At 42.3% G+C, this 16,562-nt stretch overlaps 1 protein-coding gene across 1 annotated transcript; it reads right to left on the bottom strand.

The window, feature by feature from the left end:
- Positions 1-13,070: 13,070 nt before the first annotated feature.
- Positions 13,071-16,385, bottom strand: LOC115978288 (WAT1-related protein At5g40240-like). Its single transcript, XM_031100312.1, has 7 exons — positions 16,136-16,385; positions 15,978-16,040; positions 15,717-15,830; positions 14,132-14,372; positions 13,790-13,948; positions 13,564-13,715; positions 13,071-13,428 (listed from the first exon to the last, which is right to left on the bottom strand). The coding sequence occupies exons 1-7, from the start codon at positions 16,324-16,326 to the stop codon at positions 13,272-13,274; spliced, it is 1,077 nt and encodes a 358-aa protein (XP_030956172.1). The 5' UTR covers positions 16,327-16,385; the 3' UTR covers positions 13,071-13,271.
- Positions 16,386-16,562: the final 177 nt, after the last annotated feature.

Below are 16,562 nucleotides of genomic sequence, written 5' to 3'. Positions count from 1 at the left end.
AGAGATCAAAATAGTATTTTACCTAAAATTGAATTATTTGGTCAAATTGTTAAAGTAATCACTAGTATCTCATATCTACTTTATAATGCAAATTGCAGCAAAATTGTTTATGAAATCAAGTTTAAATATGGTTCGTACTCCATTTAAACCATTCTAAACACTATCTAATCAATTTTTTTTGTATAAGTGTAAAAATTGTCAAAAGAATTTATGGCTACTGACAATTATATTTTTATAATTTGTATTCAGTTTCAACCTCCTAGTCTGATCAATGTTAGATCCAAGTCCAATTTCAAATCTACAATTAAGAAAAATGTCATTTGAAATGTAGTTAATTTCATATTGGCTTTCAATGTGCTTGTATTTCTAATTGCCCTCTTTGATTGGACTGGTATACAAGGACAAAAGGCCGAAAATGCTAACTCAGGGCGTGGAAATCGGCCACCAAAGCAAAAATATTTCCTAAGGCATGTGGAAGTGTCCCCATTTGATTAGATTAGTTGTTGGATTTCTGTATCTGAAAACATCATAGTCATTTTTTGTTTGGCCTTAAAAAGTACTAAACCTTCTAATATCACACTTCTCTTTCAGATCTCATATAATCAAACAGTCTGCGTTCATGCAGTGAAACTATAGAAACGTCATAGATTACAACATTGGTGGTTGAAGATGATGAAATATGAGTCCTGACGGGCCTACCTTAATGGGCCTGACGGATATAAACTGTTGGGCCTATGTAGAGGTGATCCTGCGCGCCTTGGAGGCCCATCGCTGAGGGCCCATAATCCGAAATGACCAAGTAAAGCCCTGAAAAGATTGGTATCAGAGTCCCACATTGGAAAGATATGGAGTTCTAGAAGAAAAGCCTACTCTCCACCACTATAGTCCCACATTGGAAAGATCTGGAGGTAAAGAGCCACCTCTCCACCACTATAAAAGGGCCGACATTCTCACAAATCGAGGTAAGATTAATTGACCCCTCTCTAACGCTTTAGAAAGTGGAAGGACGAATTCTGACTTGATCTTCGGAGAGCGTTAGGCCGGCCCCATACCGGTGCTCTCTAAAGGTTTTCTCTCGATCGTTTTTGTCGTGCAGGTTCGATTCTGAGTCGCGAGCACGGTGTGACCCATTGGTGACAAATTTTCAACATCATCAGTTGGCGCCGTCTGTGGGAAATCGGTGTGGCACTTCATCGCTTCCTAGACAAAAGAGTTACATGGTACTCACGCGCTCAATGGCAACCACGCATGACGTCCAAGAAGAAACCCCTACGACTGCCCTTGAGAAACAAGTCAGGACGCTCGCCGCAGCAGTGAAGCGCCTAACCAAACAAAACCACGACCTAGAAGAGCAACTGAACCAAAAGACTGCGGCGATCAATAACCAAGGAGCGGATCAGGAGGGGACCAGCGCTGAAAGGAGAGATCAGGACGGACAACAGGAGAGTAACGCCCCGAGCAGACCAGTGCGACGGGACGTTAACATCCCTACCCCGACGGATACGACTCCCCAATCCATCATCGTGGAGATGCAGGCGATTAAGGAACAGATGGATGTAATGATGAACGCTCTCAAGGGTCGAGTGTCGAGTGATCTTGACGACCTTGTCAACAGGACTGACTCGCCCTTCACAACAGCCGTCAACTCTTTCCCCCTGCCGAGCAAGTTCCGTATGCCAAATATGGATAGTTATGACGGAGTCAAGGACCCTCTAGATCACCTAGAGACCTTCAAGACCCTGATGCACCTTCAGGGAGTGGCAGACGCGATTATGTGCAGGGCCTTTCCTACAACCCTGAAGGGAGCAGCAAGAATTTGGTTCGGCCGGCTAGCGCCCAACTCCATTTGCACCTTCAAGGAACTAAGTGCTCAATTTACTACGCATTTCATCGGAGGACACCGACATAGAAAATCCACGGCTTGTTTAATGAATATCAAGCAGCGAGAGGAGGAGACACTGCGGGCCTACATATCACGCTTCAACAAGGAAGCACTCTCGATCGACGAAGCCGACGACAAGATATTGGTAGCAGCATTCACGAACGGGCTGAAGGGGGGTAAATTTTTGTTCTCCCTATACAAAAACGATCCCAAGACCATGACGGAGGTGCTTTACAGGGCCACCAAATATATGAACGCTGAAGACGTGCTACTAGCCCGAGAAGATAGACCCAAGAAAAGGGAAAGACAAGAGGATCCCCGACAAGACCAGGGACGGAAGAAAGGAAGAATGGGAGATCGAAGGGAGGACAGACGTCCAAAACCCACGGGCGGAAGATTCACAAGCTTCACCCCATTGACCGCGCCAATAGACCAAGTCCTAATGCAGATTAAGGACGAAGGGTCCCTGACGTTCCCGGGAAAGCTGAAGAGTGATCCCAGCAGAAGGTCCAAAGACAAATATTGCCGCTTTCATCGTGACCACGGCCACGACACGGCCGATTGCTACGACTTGAAACAGCAAATCGAAGCCCTTATCCGACAGGGGAAGCTGCAGAAGTTCGTCAACAAGGGAAGAACGGATCAACCCCCACAGGAACAACACCTCCGCCGAGAAAACGAGCGACCAGGACCCCCAATTGGAGACATAAGAATGATAATCGGAGGAACTGCTGCGGCCGGATCGTCAAAGAAGGCTCGCAAAACATACCTTCGGATAGTACAGAATGTCCAGTTTACGGGCAGAGTGCCAAGGATAGCAAACGGAGAAGGCCCTATTGTTGGGTTCACGGAAGAGGATGCACGGCGCCTACACCATCCACACGACGATGCCCTCGTCGTCAGCATGCGGACAGGAGACTACAACGTGCACCGAGTGTTGATCGACAACGGCAGCTCGGCCGACATATTGTACTATCCGGCATTCCAGCAGATGAGGATTGACAGGGACCTGCTAATACCGACAGACGCCCCGCTCGTTGGTTTCGGAGGGAGTAGGGTATTCCCTTTGGGCTCGATAACGTTACGAGTGACAGTAGGAGATTACCCCCAACAAATCACCAGGAACGTGACATTCTTGGTGGTCGATTGCTCGTCCGCCTACAATGCCATTCTTGGACGACCTACGCTCAACTCGTGGAAGGCGGCAACATCAACTTACCACCTAATGATAAGGTTCCCGACGGAGTATGGGGTAGGAGAGCTACGCGGAAGTCAAGTTGCCGCACGAGAATGCTACGTCGCTATGATGGAGATGCAAGACCAAATCCAGGCCTTGAATATAGAAGAGCACCGAACGGTGGCGGAACCAACAGAGAAGCTGGAGGAGATAACTCTGGACAGTTCCAATCCGAACAGAACAACCAAGATCGGAACGCTTGCCAAACCCGCAATCCGTCAAGAGCTCGTAGCTTTCCTGAGGAGCAATAAGGACGTGTTCGCCTGGAGCCATGACGATATGCCGGGAATCGATCCTTCGGTCATGGTACACAAATTGAATGTATTGCCCTCATTTCCACCCGTCCGACAAAAGAAGAGAGTGTTCGCAACGGAACGAGACCAAGCAATAGCGGAGGAGGTCCGCAAACTCCAAGAGGCAAGCTTCATCAGGGAGGTCTACTATCCCGATTGGCTGGCGAATGTGGTAATGGTAAAGAAAGCGAGCGGCAAATGGCTTATGTGCGTGGATTTCACAGATCTTAACAAAGCGTGCCCCAAAGATAGCTATCCCCTTCCAAGAGTCGACGTCCTAGTAGACTCGACGGCTCAACACCAATTATTAAGCTTCATGGACGCTTTCTCGGGTTATAACCAGATCCGCATGCACGAGGCCGATCAGGAAAAGACTTCGTTCGTAACCAGCCAAGGGCTATTCTGTTACAAAGTAATGCCATTCGGCTTGAGGAATGCGGGGGCAACATACCAAAGGCTAATGAACAAGATGTTCGCGCAGCAAATCGGCAAGAATGTTCAAGTCTATGTCGACGACATGCTGGTGAAGAGCCGGAAGGAGGAAGACCACCTGGAAGATCTTAAGGAAACGTTTGGTACGCTTCGATCCTACAACATGAAACTCAATCCGGGAAAGTGCGCATTCGGCGTAACGGCAGGCAAATTCCTAGGGTTCATGGTATCCCAGAGGGGGATTGAGGCTAACCCGGACAAAATCCGAGCCATAGTGGAGATGGCCCCCCCACGAAATGTGAAGGAGATACAAAGCCTTAATGGCAAGGTAGCGGCATTAAATAGATTCGTGTCGAGAGCCACGGACAAGTGCTTGCCCTTCTTCCGCACATTAAAGAAATCCTTCGAGTGGACGGACGAGTGTCAGCGAGCGTTCAAGGAATTAAAGTCATACCTATCTTCACCACCCCTATTGAGCCCCTCGCAACCTGGTGAAGAACTTTTCCTCTACTTGGCTGTCTCCTCCGTCGCCGTCAGCGCAGCTTTAATTAGAGAAGAGGATAATGCACAGAAGCCTGTATACTACGCCAGCCGGGCGCTCCGCGGCGCCGAAGAAAGATACCAACCTATGGAGAAACTCGCTTTCGCATTGATAACAGCGGCTCGCAAGCTCAAACCTTACTTTCAAGCCCATACCGTGAACGTAATGACCGACAAGCCCTTGCGAAGGGCACTGAGTAGTCCTGAAGCCGCAGGTCGATTGACCTTGTGGGCAATAGAATTGAGTGAGTTTGATATCAAGTATCGTCCGCGTGTGGCCATTAAAGGACAAGCTGTAGCAGACTTCATAGCAGAGTTTACGCGTGACGAGGACAAGGGGGCAGAAGAACCCCCCAAGTGGAGCATCTACACCGACGGGTCATCCAATCGGCGAATTGGAGGGGCCGGCATAGTGTTGTTGTCACCAGAAAGAGACAAGATCGAATGTATGGTCCGTCTCGACTTCCCAATTACCAACAATGAAGCAGAATACGAAGCGGTGGCGGCAGGACTTGACCTAGCCAAGGCCGCCGGAGCTGAAAGTGTAGCCGTCCATTGCGACTCTCAGGTCGTGACCAATCAAGTAAACGGAGACTACGAATGCAAGGGGGAAAGGTTGAAGAGATATCTTGATCAAGTGAGGGCAAGAGTTAACGGGTTAAAAGCGACGGTCGTCCAAATCCCAAGGGGAGAAAATGAGTTCGCCGATCGGCTAGCCAAAGCCGCCTCAGCAGAAAATGTGACGACGCCGGGTAATGTACTTTCCTTTGTTCAACTCTTTCCACTAATAGACCCCGACAATATGCAGGAGATACGCACTAAAAGAAACTGGACCACCCAGATAACTTCGTACTTGAAGGACGGGTTACTGCCACAAGAGAAGAATGCAGCGAGGAAGCTGAAAGTCCAAGCTGCAAGATTCGTCCTGATAAAAGACATTCTTTACAAGAGAGGTTTCTCCCGCCCTTACCTAAGATGCCTCGGGGTTGAGGAGGCAGACTACGTAATGAGGGAAGTACACGAAGGAATATGCGGGAACCACTCTGGATCGCAGTCGTTGGTGCACAAACTGGTACGGGCTGGGTATTACTGGCCAACCATGCAGAAGGATGCCGAGTCTTACGTTAAAAGCTGCGACAAATGCCAGAGGTTCAGCAATTTTATCGGACAGACAGCTGAGGAGCTGACCCCTATCACGGCTCCATGGCCGTTCGCTCAGTGGGGACTGGATATCATGGGACCTTTCCCAACAGCGGTAAGGCAGCTGAAGTTCTTGGTAGTGGGTATTGACTACTTCACAAAATGGGTAGAAGCGGAAGCCTTGGCCACCATTACAGAAAAGAACATTAGAAGTTTTGTTTGGCGGTGCATCGTATGCAGGTTTGGTATTCCTAGAGTCCTTGTCTCAGATAACGGGAGGCAGTTTGACAACAGCCACTTCCGCGATTTCTGCACACAGCTAGGAATAAAAAACCATTACTCATCACCCGCCCATCCTCAGGCCAATGGCCAGGTTGAAGTCACGAATCGATCCCTGCTAAAGATTATCAAGACTCGGCTCGAGGGGGCAAAGGGAATATGGCCCGAAGAATTACCGAGCATACTATGGGCATACAGGACAACGGCGAGGACTCCGACAGGAGAGACGCCGTTCCGACTGACATACGGGAGTGAGGCGGTCATCCCCGCAGAAGTTGGCCTCACAAGTTACAGGGTCCACAACCATGACGAAAGCAGGAACGACGAATCTATTAGGCTACAGCTGGACCTGATAGATGAGGTAAGGTCGGTGGCGGAGCAAAGGATCGCAAGATACCAGGATCGCATGGCCAGACATTACAATTCCCGGGTCCGACACAGAGACTTTCAAGTAGGAGACCTGGTACTTAGGAGGGTCCTGGGTGCAGCTAGAGATCCTACACAGGGAAAACTCGGCCCCAACTGGGAAGGACCTTACAGAGTCACGGCATGGAAAAGGAAAGGAACATACCACCTGGAGACTACAGAGGGGGAGAAGCTACCGCATCCATGGAATGCTGAGCATTTGAGGAAATACTACCAGTGATAGTAACACGGCGAACGGCAACCAATTTTCCATTCGGCTTTTATTATAACTATTTATAAGTTTTTTCTTTAAACTGTGTTTCTCTTGCTACAATCTTGTCGTGCCTTTTTTTTTAAGCCCAAGGGGGCAGGCACTTTTCCTTTACGCATCTCTATAATTAGATACAACTATGATCTTCTTCTACATGGATGTCATTACAATTGTCCTCAAAGTTAACGAATGCTAGTTACAAGTCCATAAGTTGGACGGTCCACAAAGTGGACGGATCAACAAAACGAAGAGTAATTCTACGAGTCCGTAAAGTGGACGGATCACCCAAAATGTTGAATAATCCTACGTCCACAAAGTGGACGGATCACCAAAACAGTGAAAATTATACACGTCCATAAATTGGACGGTGTTTCACCCACAAAGTGAACGGATCACCAAAACGGTGAGTAATTCTACAAGTTCATAAAGTGGACAGTATAGCCTCCACAAAGTGGACGGATCACCAAAACGGTGAGAATTATACAAGTCCATAAAGTGGACGGTATAGCCTCCACAAAGTGGACGGATCACCAAAACGCTGAGAATTATACAAGTCCATAAAGTGGACGGTATAGCCTCCACAAAGTGGACGGATCACCAAAACGGTGAGAATTATACAAGTCCATAAGGTGGACGGTACGGCCTCCACAAAGTGGACGGATCGCACAAAACGTTGTATAAATTATATACGTACATAAAGTGGACGGTATAGCCTCCACAAAGTGGACGGATCACCTAAACGGTGAATAATTTAATAAGTCCATAAAGTGGACGGTATAACCACCACAAGGTGAACGGACCATCGACTTGATAAAAAACTATCCATAAAAATGGACGGATAGTATATCGTATACGTCATAGACGGGTCCGATTAAAGTTGAGGAAAACTTTTTGAGTGGACGGATAAACAGAACAGTTTGTCCAAATTAACGCTTAATATGCAAGGAGACGGAGAGAAAATCCTTAAACGGATACAAATAATGAAGAAGCATATTATGAAAGAAAAACATTGTTCAATACAATAGCAAACTTAAAACAAACCGTTTACAAAGTACTAAAAATATTTAAAAAGGGGACGGATCCTCCTCAACAGTTACAAGGGTTTAATCAACTTTCTTGGCGTCGGCAACAGGAACCTCCTTCGGCATAGCGGACTCTCCATCACCCTGAGCTGCTTCGTCTCCAAAGAGGTCCTCCGTGTTGTCTGAAGCGACGGGCAAAGCAGATGTCTGATCTTGGTCGCTGACGGATATCATGGAGACGTCCAGCTCTGGGTAGGCCTTCTTTATCTGACGGAGTGCATCGTCGAAGCCTTGAAGGAATGATCCCCCAAGCTCCTTCAACAATGCCTCTGAGTCGCGATACTCGTTGACGGCATCTTCCTTGGCCTGACGGGGCTTCTTCTTCAGGTCCTTCACTTCATCTTCCTTTCCCCTCAAGGCCTTCTCAGCTTCTTCCGTCCTCTGTTCGAACTCTTGCCTGGTCTTCTCAGACAGTTCAAACTTCTGCTCCATTTTGGACTTCCACTTGTACAGTTGGCTAAGCTCCTCCTCCGTCTGCCCAGCCTTTGTCCGTACACGCTCCAGAGCCGCTTCACGGTTAAGGCAGCGATCCATCAAACCCTTCATCATAACTAAGGACTGAAATAGGCAAAGTCAAAGTGTAAGATTGAGAGCAAAGAGTGGACGGGCATACAATGACGGATGTAAACCGGTAAGAAAAACAGTTACCTGTCCAATAGCGAATAAACCCGTCTCCCCCATTGCCTCTGTCGAATGATTCCCCAGATCCTCGTAATCCTCTGCGGAAATTATCGACGAAAGTTTCTCCAAGGCATATTTCGAGTCGTCACGGAGAAGGGAAGGGGGCTTCTCCTCGTTGACGGGTGGGGCATGCATTAAGCCCTTACCGGTTCCATGTTTGGCTTGGGTGACGGTCTTAATACCTTCAGCCATCAAGCCCACAACAGGTTCCAAGGAAACCTTTGGCTGCTTGTATGGACGGTCAGACTTTGGCGGCTGCTTCCTCTTAGCCGACGACCCCGGCATCTTAGGAACAACAACTTCACCCGTCTTCTTTTGCTCGACGGCTAGTGATTTTATCATCGCCCTTCTCTTGGCGTCGTCCATTTCTGCAAATACAGGACGGACTAAGATTTTTACTCATTAAAAGCTAAGTTCAAGAGTGAAAGTTGACGGACTCACGTTTGTGTATTCTTTCGTCGTATGCAATGGCCTCGCGAGTAGGTTCTGGACCGTCACAATACCAATGTATTGTTTTTGGATTCACTAACTTGGCCCAGGTCCTTTCTTCCGGCTTAGTTTTTCTGCAAATCTCTTCAAGGAAACTGAACTCCTCAAGGCTAACTTGCGAGCGCCGTCTACCTACAGAGAAAGACGATCAGAATATACACATAAAAATGGACGGATATGAAAAGCAGAACAAAACTAAGACGGGTGCATACGCAATTGGTTTATCACTGCCCAGGTTGTGTCAACGGGCAGGTACTCCGTCTCCCCTAGATGGTTCATCCATCTGCTACCCTCCAGGAAGAAGTAACGACTCTTCCAGTCTCTATTTGAGTCTGGGGTCTCAAAGATCACCTTCAACAAGGGGCTCCGACTAGCAAAGCTATACATCCCCCTTGACCCAGAGATCTCATCTGGACGGTAGTTGTGAAGAAATTCACGTACCGTCAGTCTCCTCTCTCCGTTCGACCATGCACCATAAAGAATCTCCATGGCTATGAAGACTCTCCAGGCGTTAGGGGATATCTGTGTGACGGACAGCCCTAGGTAATGCAAAAGTTCCCTATGAAGTGTAGAGAGCGGGAACCGGAGTCCTGCCTTCAACGCCTGCTCGTAAATCCCGACACCCTCTACCCCTTCATAGTAACACTTCTCCGACACATGGGGCAGACGGATGGAAACGTAGTCCGGTATTTGGAAGTTAATTCTAAAAGTGCTGAAATGTTTCTCCCTGATGACGGATGTGAACTTATGCACTGTCCACTCTGGCAACATGATGAACTTCCTCAGTCCATCAGCACCTACAACGGACTCCAGTGCCTGATTCCCGTCGTCATCAGAACCATCTACTTCAACTATCTCCACATCCTCATCTGTAGAGGACGAAGAGGAGGCGGACGGACTCCTATCTTCGCCGGGACTCTCTTGGTCCTTATGACCAGACGGGTATACACTCTCGTATTCCGTCCCGTCACGAACCACCGACTGGTTACTTGACGCACTAGACATTTCCTACAATTGACGATAAAACCTAAGACTGACGGGTTTGTAATCACTGACGGGTATAATAAGCCTAACAACAATGCATGGACGGAAATGTACTTGATAATGTATTGAAGTACTTACCACACTTGGCGGATTAGGGGTGACGGTTGTTATAATCGGTAGATTCTCGACCACGACGGGGTGCTCTGACAAGGTTGACGGTTTCGCTCTGACAGTCGTTTTCAGGGTAAAAATTGTGAAAATGGGAGTAAGGCGCCTTATATATATATAGGAGATGCACGGAAGACGAAGCGACGCTTCGATCCTATACAACGGCCACTTAGAGATTGACACGTGTCATGCTCAATAAATGCTGATAACCTGTCAGTACACTTCAACAAATTGAACCCTTCATGTAACCATCAACTTGATGAGTCTTCTCCTGACGGGTTGATCCGTCTGGAACCGTCATCTTATCTTTCATGAATCCGACAATTAGTGTAAACTTTCTTAGCCTCACGGATCTCATTCCGTCATTAAAATACCCGTCATGCCCGTACTTTGTGATCGTCACCCCATTGACCCTCTGACCTAGAAGCGGACGGATCATTGGGGTGAAGGGGGCAACTGAAGATGATGAAATATGAGTCCTAACGGGCCTACCTTAATGGGCCTGACGGATATAAACTGTTGGGCCTATGTAGAGGTGATCCTGCGCGCCTTGGAGGCCCATCGCTGAGGGCCCATAATCCGAAATGACCAAGTAAAGCCTTGAAAAGATTGGTATCAGAGTCCCACATTGGAAAGATATGGAGTTCTAGAAGAAAAGCCTACTCTCCACCACTATAGTCCCACATTGGAAAGATCTGGAGGTAAAGAGCCACCTCTCCACCACTATAAAAGGGCCGACATTCTCACAAATCGAGGTAAGATTAATTGACCCCTCTCTAACGCTTTAGAAAGTGGAAGGACGAATTCTGACTTGATCTTCGGAGAGCGTTAGGCCGGCCCCATACCGGTGCTCTCTAAAGGTTTTCTCTCGATCGTTTTTGTCGTGCAGGTTCGATTCTGAGTCGCGAGCACGGTGTGACCCATTGGTGACAAATTTTCAACATCATCAGTGGTCATAAGTCAAAAACCATAGGAGAAATTTGAGGACCTCTTGAAGCCCTTTTTTGAAACCGAAAGAGTGTAAGGCCGTGTCGATGACTGAGTAAAATATTAACAAATGTCAAGAATGGCACCCTGTAGGGCAGACTTTACTCGCTAAAGTGGGCATGTTGATGCGTACTGAGCTAAAAGAACTCGAGAAGCTGCTTATACCGCTAAACTTGATGTCAGCCATTATTACATGTATATGATAATAACACAGAAAAGGATTACAAATTTAAGTCTTTCATCCTTCCAATAATTACTCCGTTAATGCATATGGAAAAGTTCAACATAATACTATTTTTTTCCCTTTTTTTTTTGTTGTCAAATTATGAAATTTAATAATTATAGTAGTTGTTAATATACATTTATTAAGAGGAATGTTATCTCAACAACAGTTTCACAACGTTTTCACAACAAATTTTAAATGATAGATTGTTCCTGATTGGCAAAAATGTGATTTCAATTGTGGGTTTAAATTAGAGTCAATAACAATTCACCACATACAATTTTTTGTAAAAATGTCGTGAAAATGTTGTGGACGTAGCACTTCTCATTTATTAATAACTAGTAAGTTGCATGTGCGATTCATAGATAATTTCGTAATATTTTATGTAAAAAGAAGAATGTTGTACATATTTAGGAAGCACAGTTGCAGATTTGGGTTCGAGTACGAGTGCGGGTGTGGGTGCGGGTGCGGTGCGGCGACATGGATTTTTTTGAAAAAGTAGGATACGGGTACAACGGAATACGTTTATTAATAAATTATTAAATATATATATTTTATTTATATTTTCTATATATTGTTAAGCTTTTTTTTATATATATATATACAATGGTAAACATATACCAAATTAAGAGCATTAGTAGATAATAAAGTGAGAGATGGAGGGAGTCTGAGGGAGAGCTAGACTATTTGAGAGAGAGAGAGAGAGAGAGAGAGAGAGAGAGAGAGAGAGAGATGATTTTAGGGTTATTTCTTTAAAGTAGGTTATCAAAATGGTGTGTTTTGATGAAATATTTTTTTTTTATTTTTAAAAGTAATTATTCAGCCCAATTCGAGGCCTATTTTGGACCAAATCAGGCTATATTGGAAACTAAAAAAAAAAAAAGTTTCAGCCACAAACATGCGTATCCAACTCTGCACTGGCCCAATCAGCGCACTCGTGCTTCCTAGGTACATATACTATAAAGAAAAAGTAAACTATAAATTTTTCTTTTGGAGAAGAAATATTTCCATTTTGAGATAAATTAGTTTAATAGTTTCACTGTACATTTGTAACCTTTTTAAGGTAAAATTAATTTTTTTTTTTAAATCATTAAACCAAAAATAAATGCAAAAGAGCGACATGACTATGAAAATAAACAAATTTGTGTTGTGTTCATAGATTACATACCATGAAATTAAAATATGCTCAACTTTCTCACCATCTTCTACTCATCGATAATGCAGCATTAAGACATGGTGTAAGTGTGTATGCATGTTTCTTATAGATGATTTAAAACTATGGTAGAATATGACTTTATATTAAGCACCAAATACTCTTTCAACAGGTTAATAGTGGTGGGAGGCCAATATGACAGAGGTGACGACCTCTCAAATTTCACTTTCTATCTCTTAAAAATGTTTTGTTAATCTCAAGTCTATTATTTTAGTAATAGTGAAACAGTGCATTTCATTTAACAATCCACAATATTTTTGGGTCTCTTTATCTCTCCCCAAGACCTTACCTAGTCCATTCTCAAAAAAAAAAAAAATTAAAAAAAAATAAATAAATAACTTACCTAGTTAGTTATTACTATTAGTTTTTTATTTATTTTTTCTTTTATTTTTAATACTAAAACGGTGGGTATGCTAAAAGTCAAAAGATATGAAGAAAAGAGAAAGGTGAGGAGTAAACTCAAGCAATTAATGAGATGATAATAAAAATAAGTTAATGTGAACTTTTAGGTAATTGTAAAAAAAAAAAATAAAAAAATAAATAAAAAATAAATAAATAAAAAGAGATTAAAGAAATAAATGCAAAATATGTTGGTTAATTCTTGTGACAAAATATTTTGCATGTAATCTTTATTTTTTTTTTTTTACTTCTTTTCATTAAGTTTTTTTTAGTGTTACCTAAAAGTTCAATCTTGCCAAGGTTAGTGGCCAAGTAAACATTTCATTCTGCCTTTTAAAGATATAATTACACAATGGTTAGGCCATTTTCCTCTTAAGAATTAATGTAGCATTAAATACATTTGTGAGAAATGGACTATATCCAAAAAGGTCTCACTAACGTAAAGTAAAATTAAAAGTAACAATTACAGTGGTCACAATATAGAATGTGGTGATTGCCCTAATATTTTTTTTCCTCTAAAACTCTTCAATCTTTGATCAGCTTGCATTCATCTGCATACATATATTCTATATTCCTGCAGCTTTGTAACTATGCAACAAAGGGGTCTTACCATCAGATGAAGATCCCAAAATACCATTGCAATGGTCCTCACTCAATTCTTCTTTAGCTTTTGCCCATACGACAGCATAAAACCCAACTGATATTATAATTGCTCCAATAATGCTGCAAGAACAGAAACACAGTGAATTTTTGAAAAAAAAATTAGTACATTGCAAATAACATTAGTAATATTGAGTGTGTAAGTCTTTATATGCGTATGCTTCTGCAATTTCATGAGAAGGAAAGAGAATTATGTACCTCCCAAGACATAGAGCATCACCAAGGAAAATGACACCCATAGCAGCTGCAATGGCTATTGACAATGGCTTGAAGATTGATACATACACAGGCCCCTTCAAGTGCAAGCCCCATGTGCGAACAACTGTGGTGAAGGGTAAACCAAAGAGGCCCTGATCAGAGAGAGTGAAAGTTAGACATTATCAATACCCAAAATTGTCATGTGTAGCCAATGTTAATTTCTTACCGTGAATATAATGGACACCAGTGCTATATCAGGCCTTAGTCTCCAATCACTAAAGTTTCCTTCTGCTATTAAACACACTGGTGCAGATATAATTGTGGCACACAATTTGTATAAGAAGACCACAGTTAGCTCTGATGGATATATTTTCATAACCTGGGTCTGTGAAATGCCACATAATTCAAATTTAGCGTTTGTAACCTTAATTAGATTGGAACCATGCGGTCACAGGTTCAAATTTTCAATTTCACCTGCCCTTAAGGCCAAAACTCACTTATCAAAGAAAAAAAAATTGGAGTCTAAAGTTTTTCTAAGTACTTAATTTTACCATCTCTTATAATGTACCTGAACAATGTACCAAATTGAAATCAAAAGGTACTCAGCAGCAAGTAAAATTCCACCTATGATCCAATCGGTTTGTGATGAGCCCAATGAAAAATGAAATGAAAGAGATAGTGATTGGGATGCAGCTGATATGATTGTTGGGCCCTTGTAGAAAACTACTATCAATGCACCTGAGATTGATACTATTGTGCCCACGATTTTAGCCTGAGTGATTGAGCTTCTCAAAGCTAGATTTTCCATCCTTGTTTAAGCAACCATAAGAGGAGAAGAGAGAAGAAATTTTGGTGATGATAATCAAACTTAAATAGCATGGAACAAAGTTATGTAGGCATAAAGTGTAATGAAATAGTTATTACTACCATGCCTTTAAAATAAATTTTAGTCACAAATTATAGATCAAATTTTCTTGTATTAATGAAAGAGGTGTCAAAACCATAGTACTGCAGTTAGATGGGCTTCAGAAGTTTCAATTTTATAACAAATGAATAAGTAAAGGCTCGATGATATGCTAAATGTGTCAAAAGTGTTGTATCTCAATTAACATCTCCTCATATTTTCAATAAAAGTGTTCATAGTTCAAATAGCCCTCTCCATTATTGCAGCTATCAAATTGTCCAAATAATAATAATAATAATAATAATAATAATAATATTAATGATAAAATGATAAACTAAGCGCAGACAATGAAAGACTATTTAATTCTTGCACTATACTATTTTTTCATCAAAATATATATATATATATATATATTGAAATGAAATGAGTTCCTCGCAGCAAAGGTCACTTTCCAAGAAATATAGACAATGGAAAATATTAAAATTGTTCATTTTATTACAAAATGTTTACAAATATACGTGGTACTAAATATAATTGGCTTCACTTTAATGATATAATAAATATATTGTTTTTTTAATTGATAACCTGTTAATTTGTAAGATTTTTTATATTTTAACAAATTTTTAATCTTCATTCATAAACAAATGCATAAAAACAAACAAATATTATATTGCATCATATCATCCTGTGACATTCAAATTGTATGTGATAAATATTTATATTTTATGTGACATTCTTTCTAAGCTAACGTGTATGATCCCCACATACGTGTCTTAGACTATAGAGTTTAGACTGCGAGACTCTGGAACTCTTTTTTAATTATGTGATGTCTTAGCCATGACCTTGCAGCCTGGGCTGCATTTTGTACTGGTCACGGACCCAGCCCCCATCTCAACCACCCCTTTTTGGAATCTTGGGCCAAGCTTGAGACAGGTTGGAACCTGGTACTTCCTCTCATTTAAAAAAAGTGCATATGATACATAAAAATAAAATAAAACATTAGACTTTACTAGTGTTGATGCCTAAAAGATAGAAAAGTTCTCGTTTGATCTCTAAGTTTAAAATATTCTAATTTTACTGTTTAAATGTTTACTTTGGAGCTCTATAATTGATTCTTTCTGTTCAAATGGACAATGATGCCACACATTAATATTTAATAGAAGTTTTAAATATTTCAGCTATTAAATTGCAAACTACTCACTATTGTAGAGACCATGAGAAGGACAAAAAATATAAGAGGACAAAAAACCTGAAAATGACAGCAAATATGAAAGTAAAAGCCGGTGTGAGATTGCCCATAGCTGAAGCTAGAGTCGGTGAACTATATTCTATGCCTTTATAGCCACATAATTGAGCTGAAAACCTGCATATATGCCCTCCCAAATTAAAAAACATAGAATATAAACAAAAGAAAAATACAGTTCTTGTTTTCCAAATTTATCATCTTCAAATCTCAAAATCACAAAATTAAATTGCAAATGCTTTTTGTTTTTGTGTAATATTTTCGTACCCAAGAACTCCAAGTAGAAAAATCCTATAGAGGAGAGACAACTTGAACGTAGGAAGCCCTGGTCTGCATATATCAAGCAGCTTTATGTCAATATTTCGATTGATCATAGAGAAAAATATGTTTGTATGATATAGAAAAGGAGATTATAAGAGACATACCGGCGAAATATGAAGGCCAAGGGGAGGAGAAGGAGAGTAGCTATGGCATAGGAGTAGAGAATAAAGACATAGTAACTCAACCCTTTCAAATTTGCTGCTTTGAATAAGGTGTTTAAGCCCACATTAGTGCATTCTACTGCAACCATGGCTGAAAATGGAAGAACATCCTTGTACCAATAGCTCCCTGCCATCTCTCTCTCTCTCTCTCTCTCTCTCTCAAATGATTCTGCAGTATCTTTATAGCAAACAGAATCCCTTTGTTTGCTTATTATATTAATGAATGGAATAAAAAATATCTCTCAATCAGTTGTTGCTGATAATAGTATTCTTCACGTTCATCATTGGTTTTGCTTTCAATGTTGTGGAATAGCTAGAAAGTGACAATTTTCCTCATCTTCATTGGGAGACATAATTGATTGGTTGGTTA

The sequence above is a fragment of the Quercus lobata genome, chromosome 2 (assembly GCF_001633185.2).
Source record: "Quercus lobata isolate SW786 chromosome 2, ValleyOak3.0 Primary Assembly, whole genome shotgun sequence".
NCBI lineage: Eukaryota > Viridiplantae > Streptophyta > Magnoliopsida > Fagales > Fagaceae > Quercus > Quercus lobata.
The sequence above is the reverse complement of the archived record's forward strand: the minus strand, read 5'-3'. Positions and strand labels throughout refer to the sequence as shown.

Excerpts from the sequence above, each read along its gene's own strand:
- LOC115978288 (XM_031100312.1), bottom strand. The coding sequence starts at position 16,326 with ATGGCAGGGAGCTATTGGTACAAGGATGTTCTTCCATTTTCAGCCATG. Across the intron at positions 16,041-16,135 it reads TTGGCCTTCATATTTCGCCG|ACCAGGGCTTCCTACGTTCA; the intron begins GTATGTCTCTTA and ends TGATATATGCAG. Across the intron at positions 13,429-13,563 it reads GATGCTCTATGTCTTGGGAG|CATTATTGGAGCAATTATAA; the intron begins GTACATAATTCT and ends CTGTTCTTGCAG.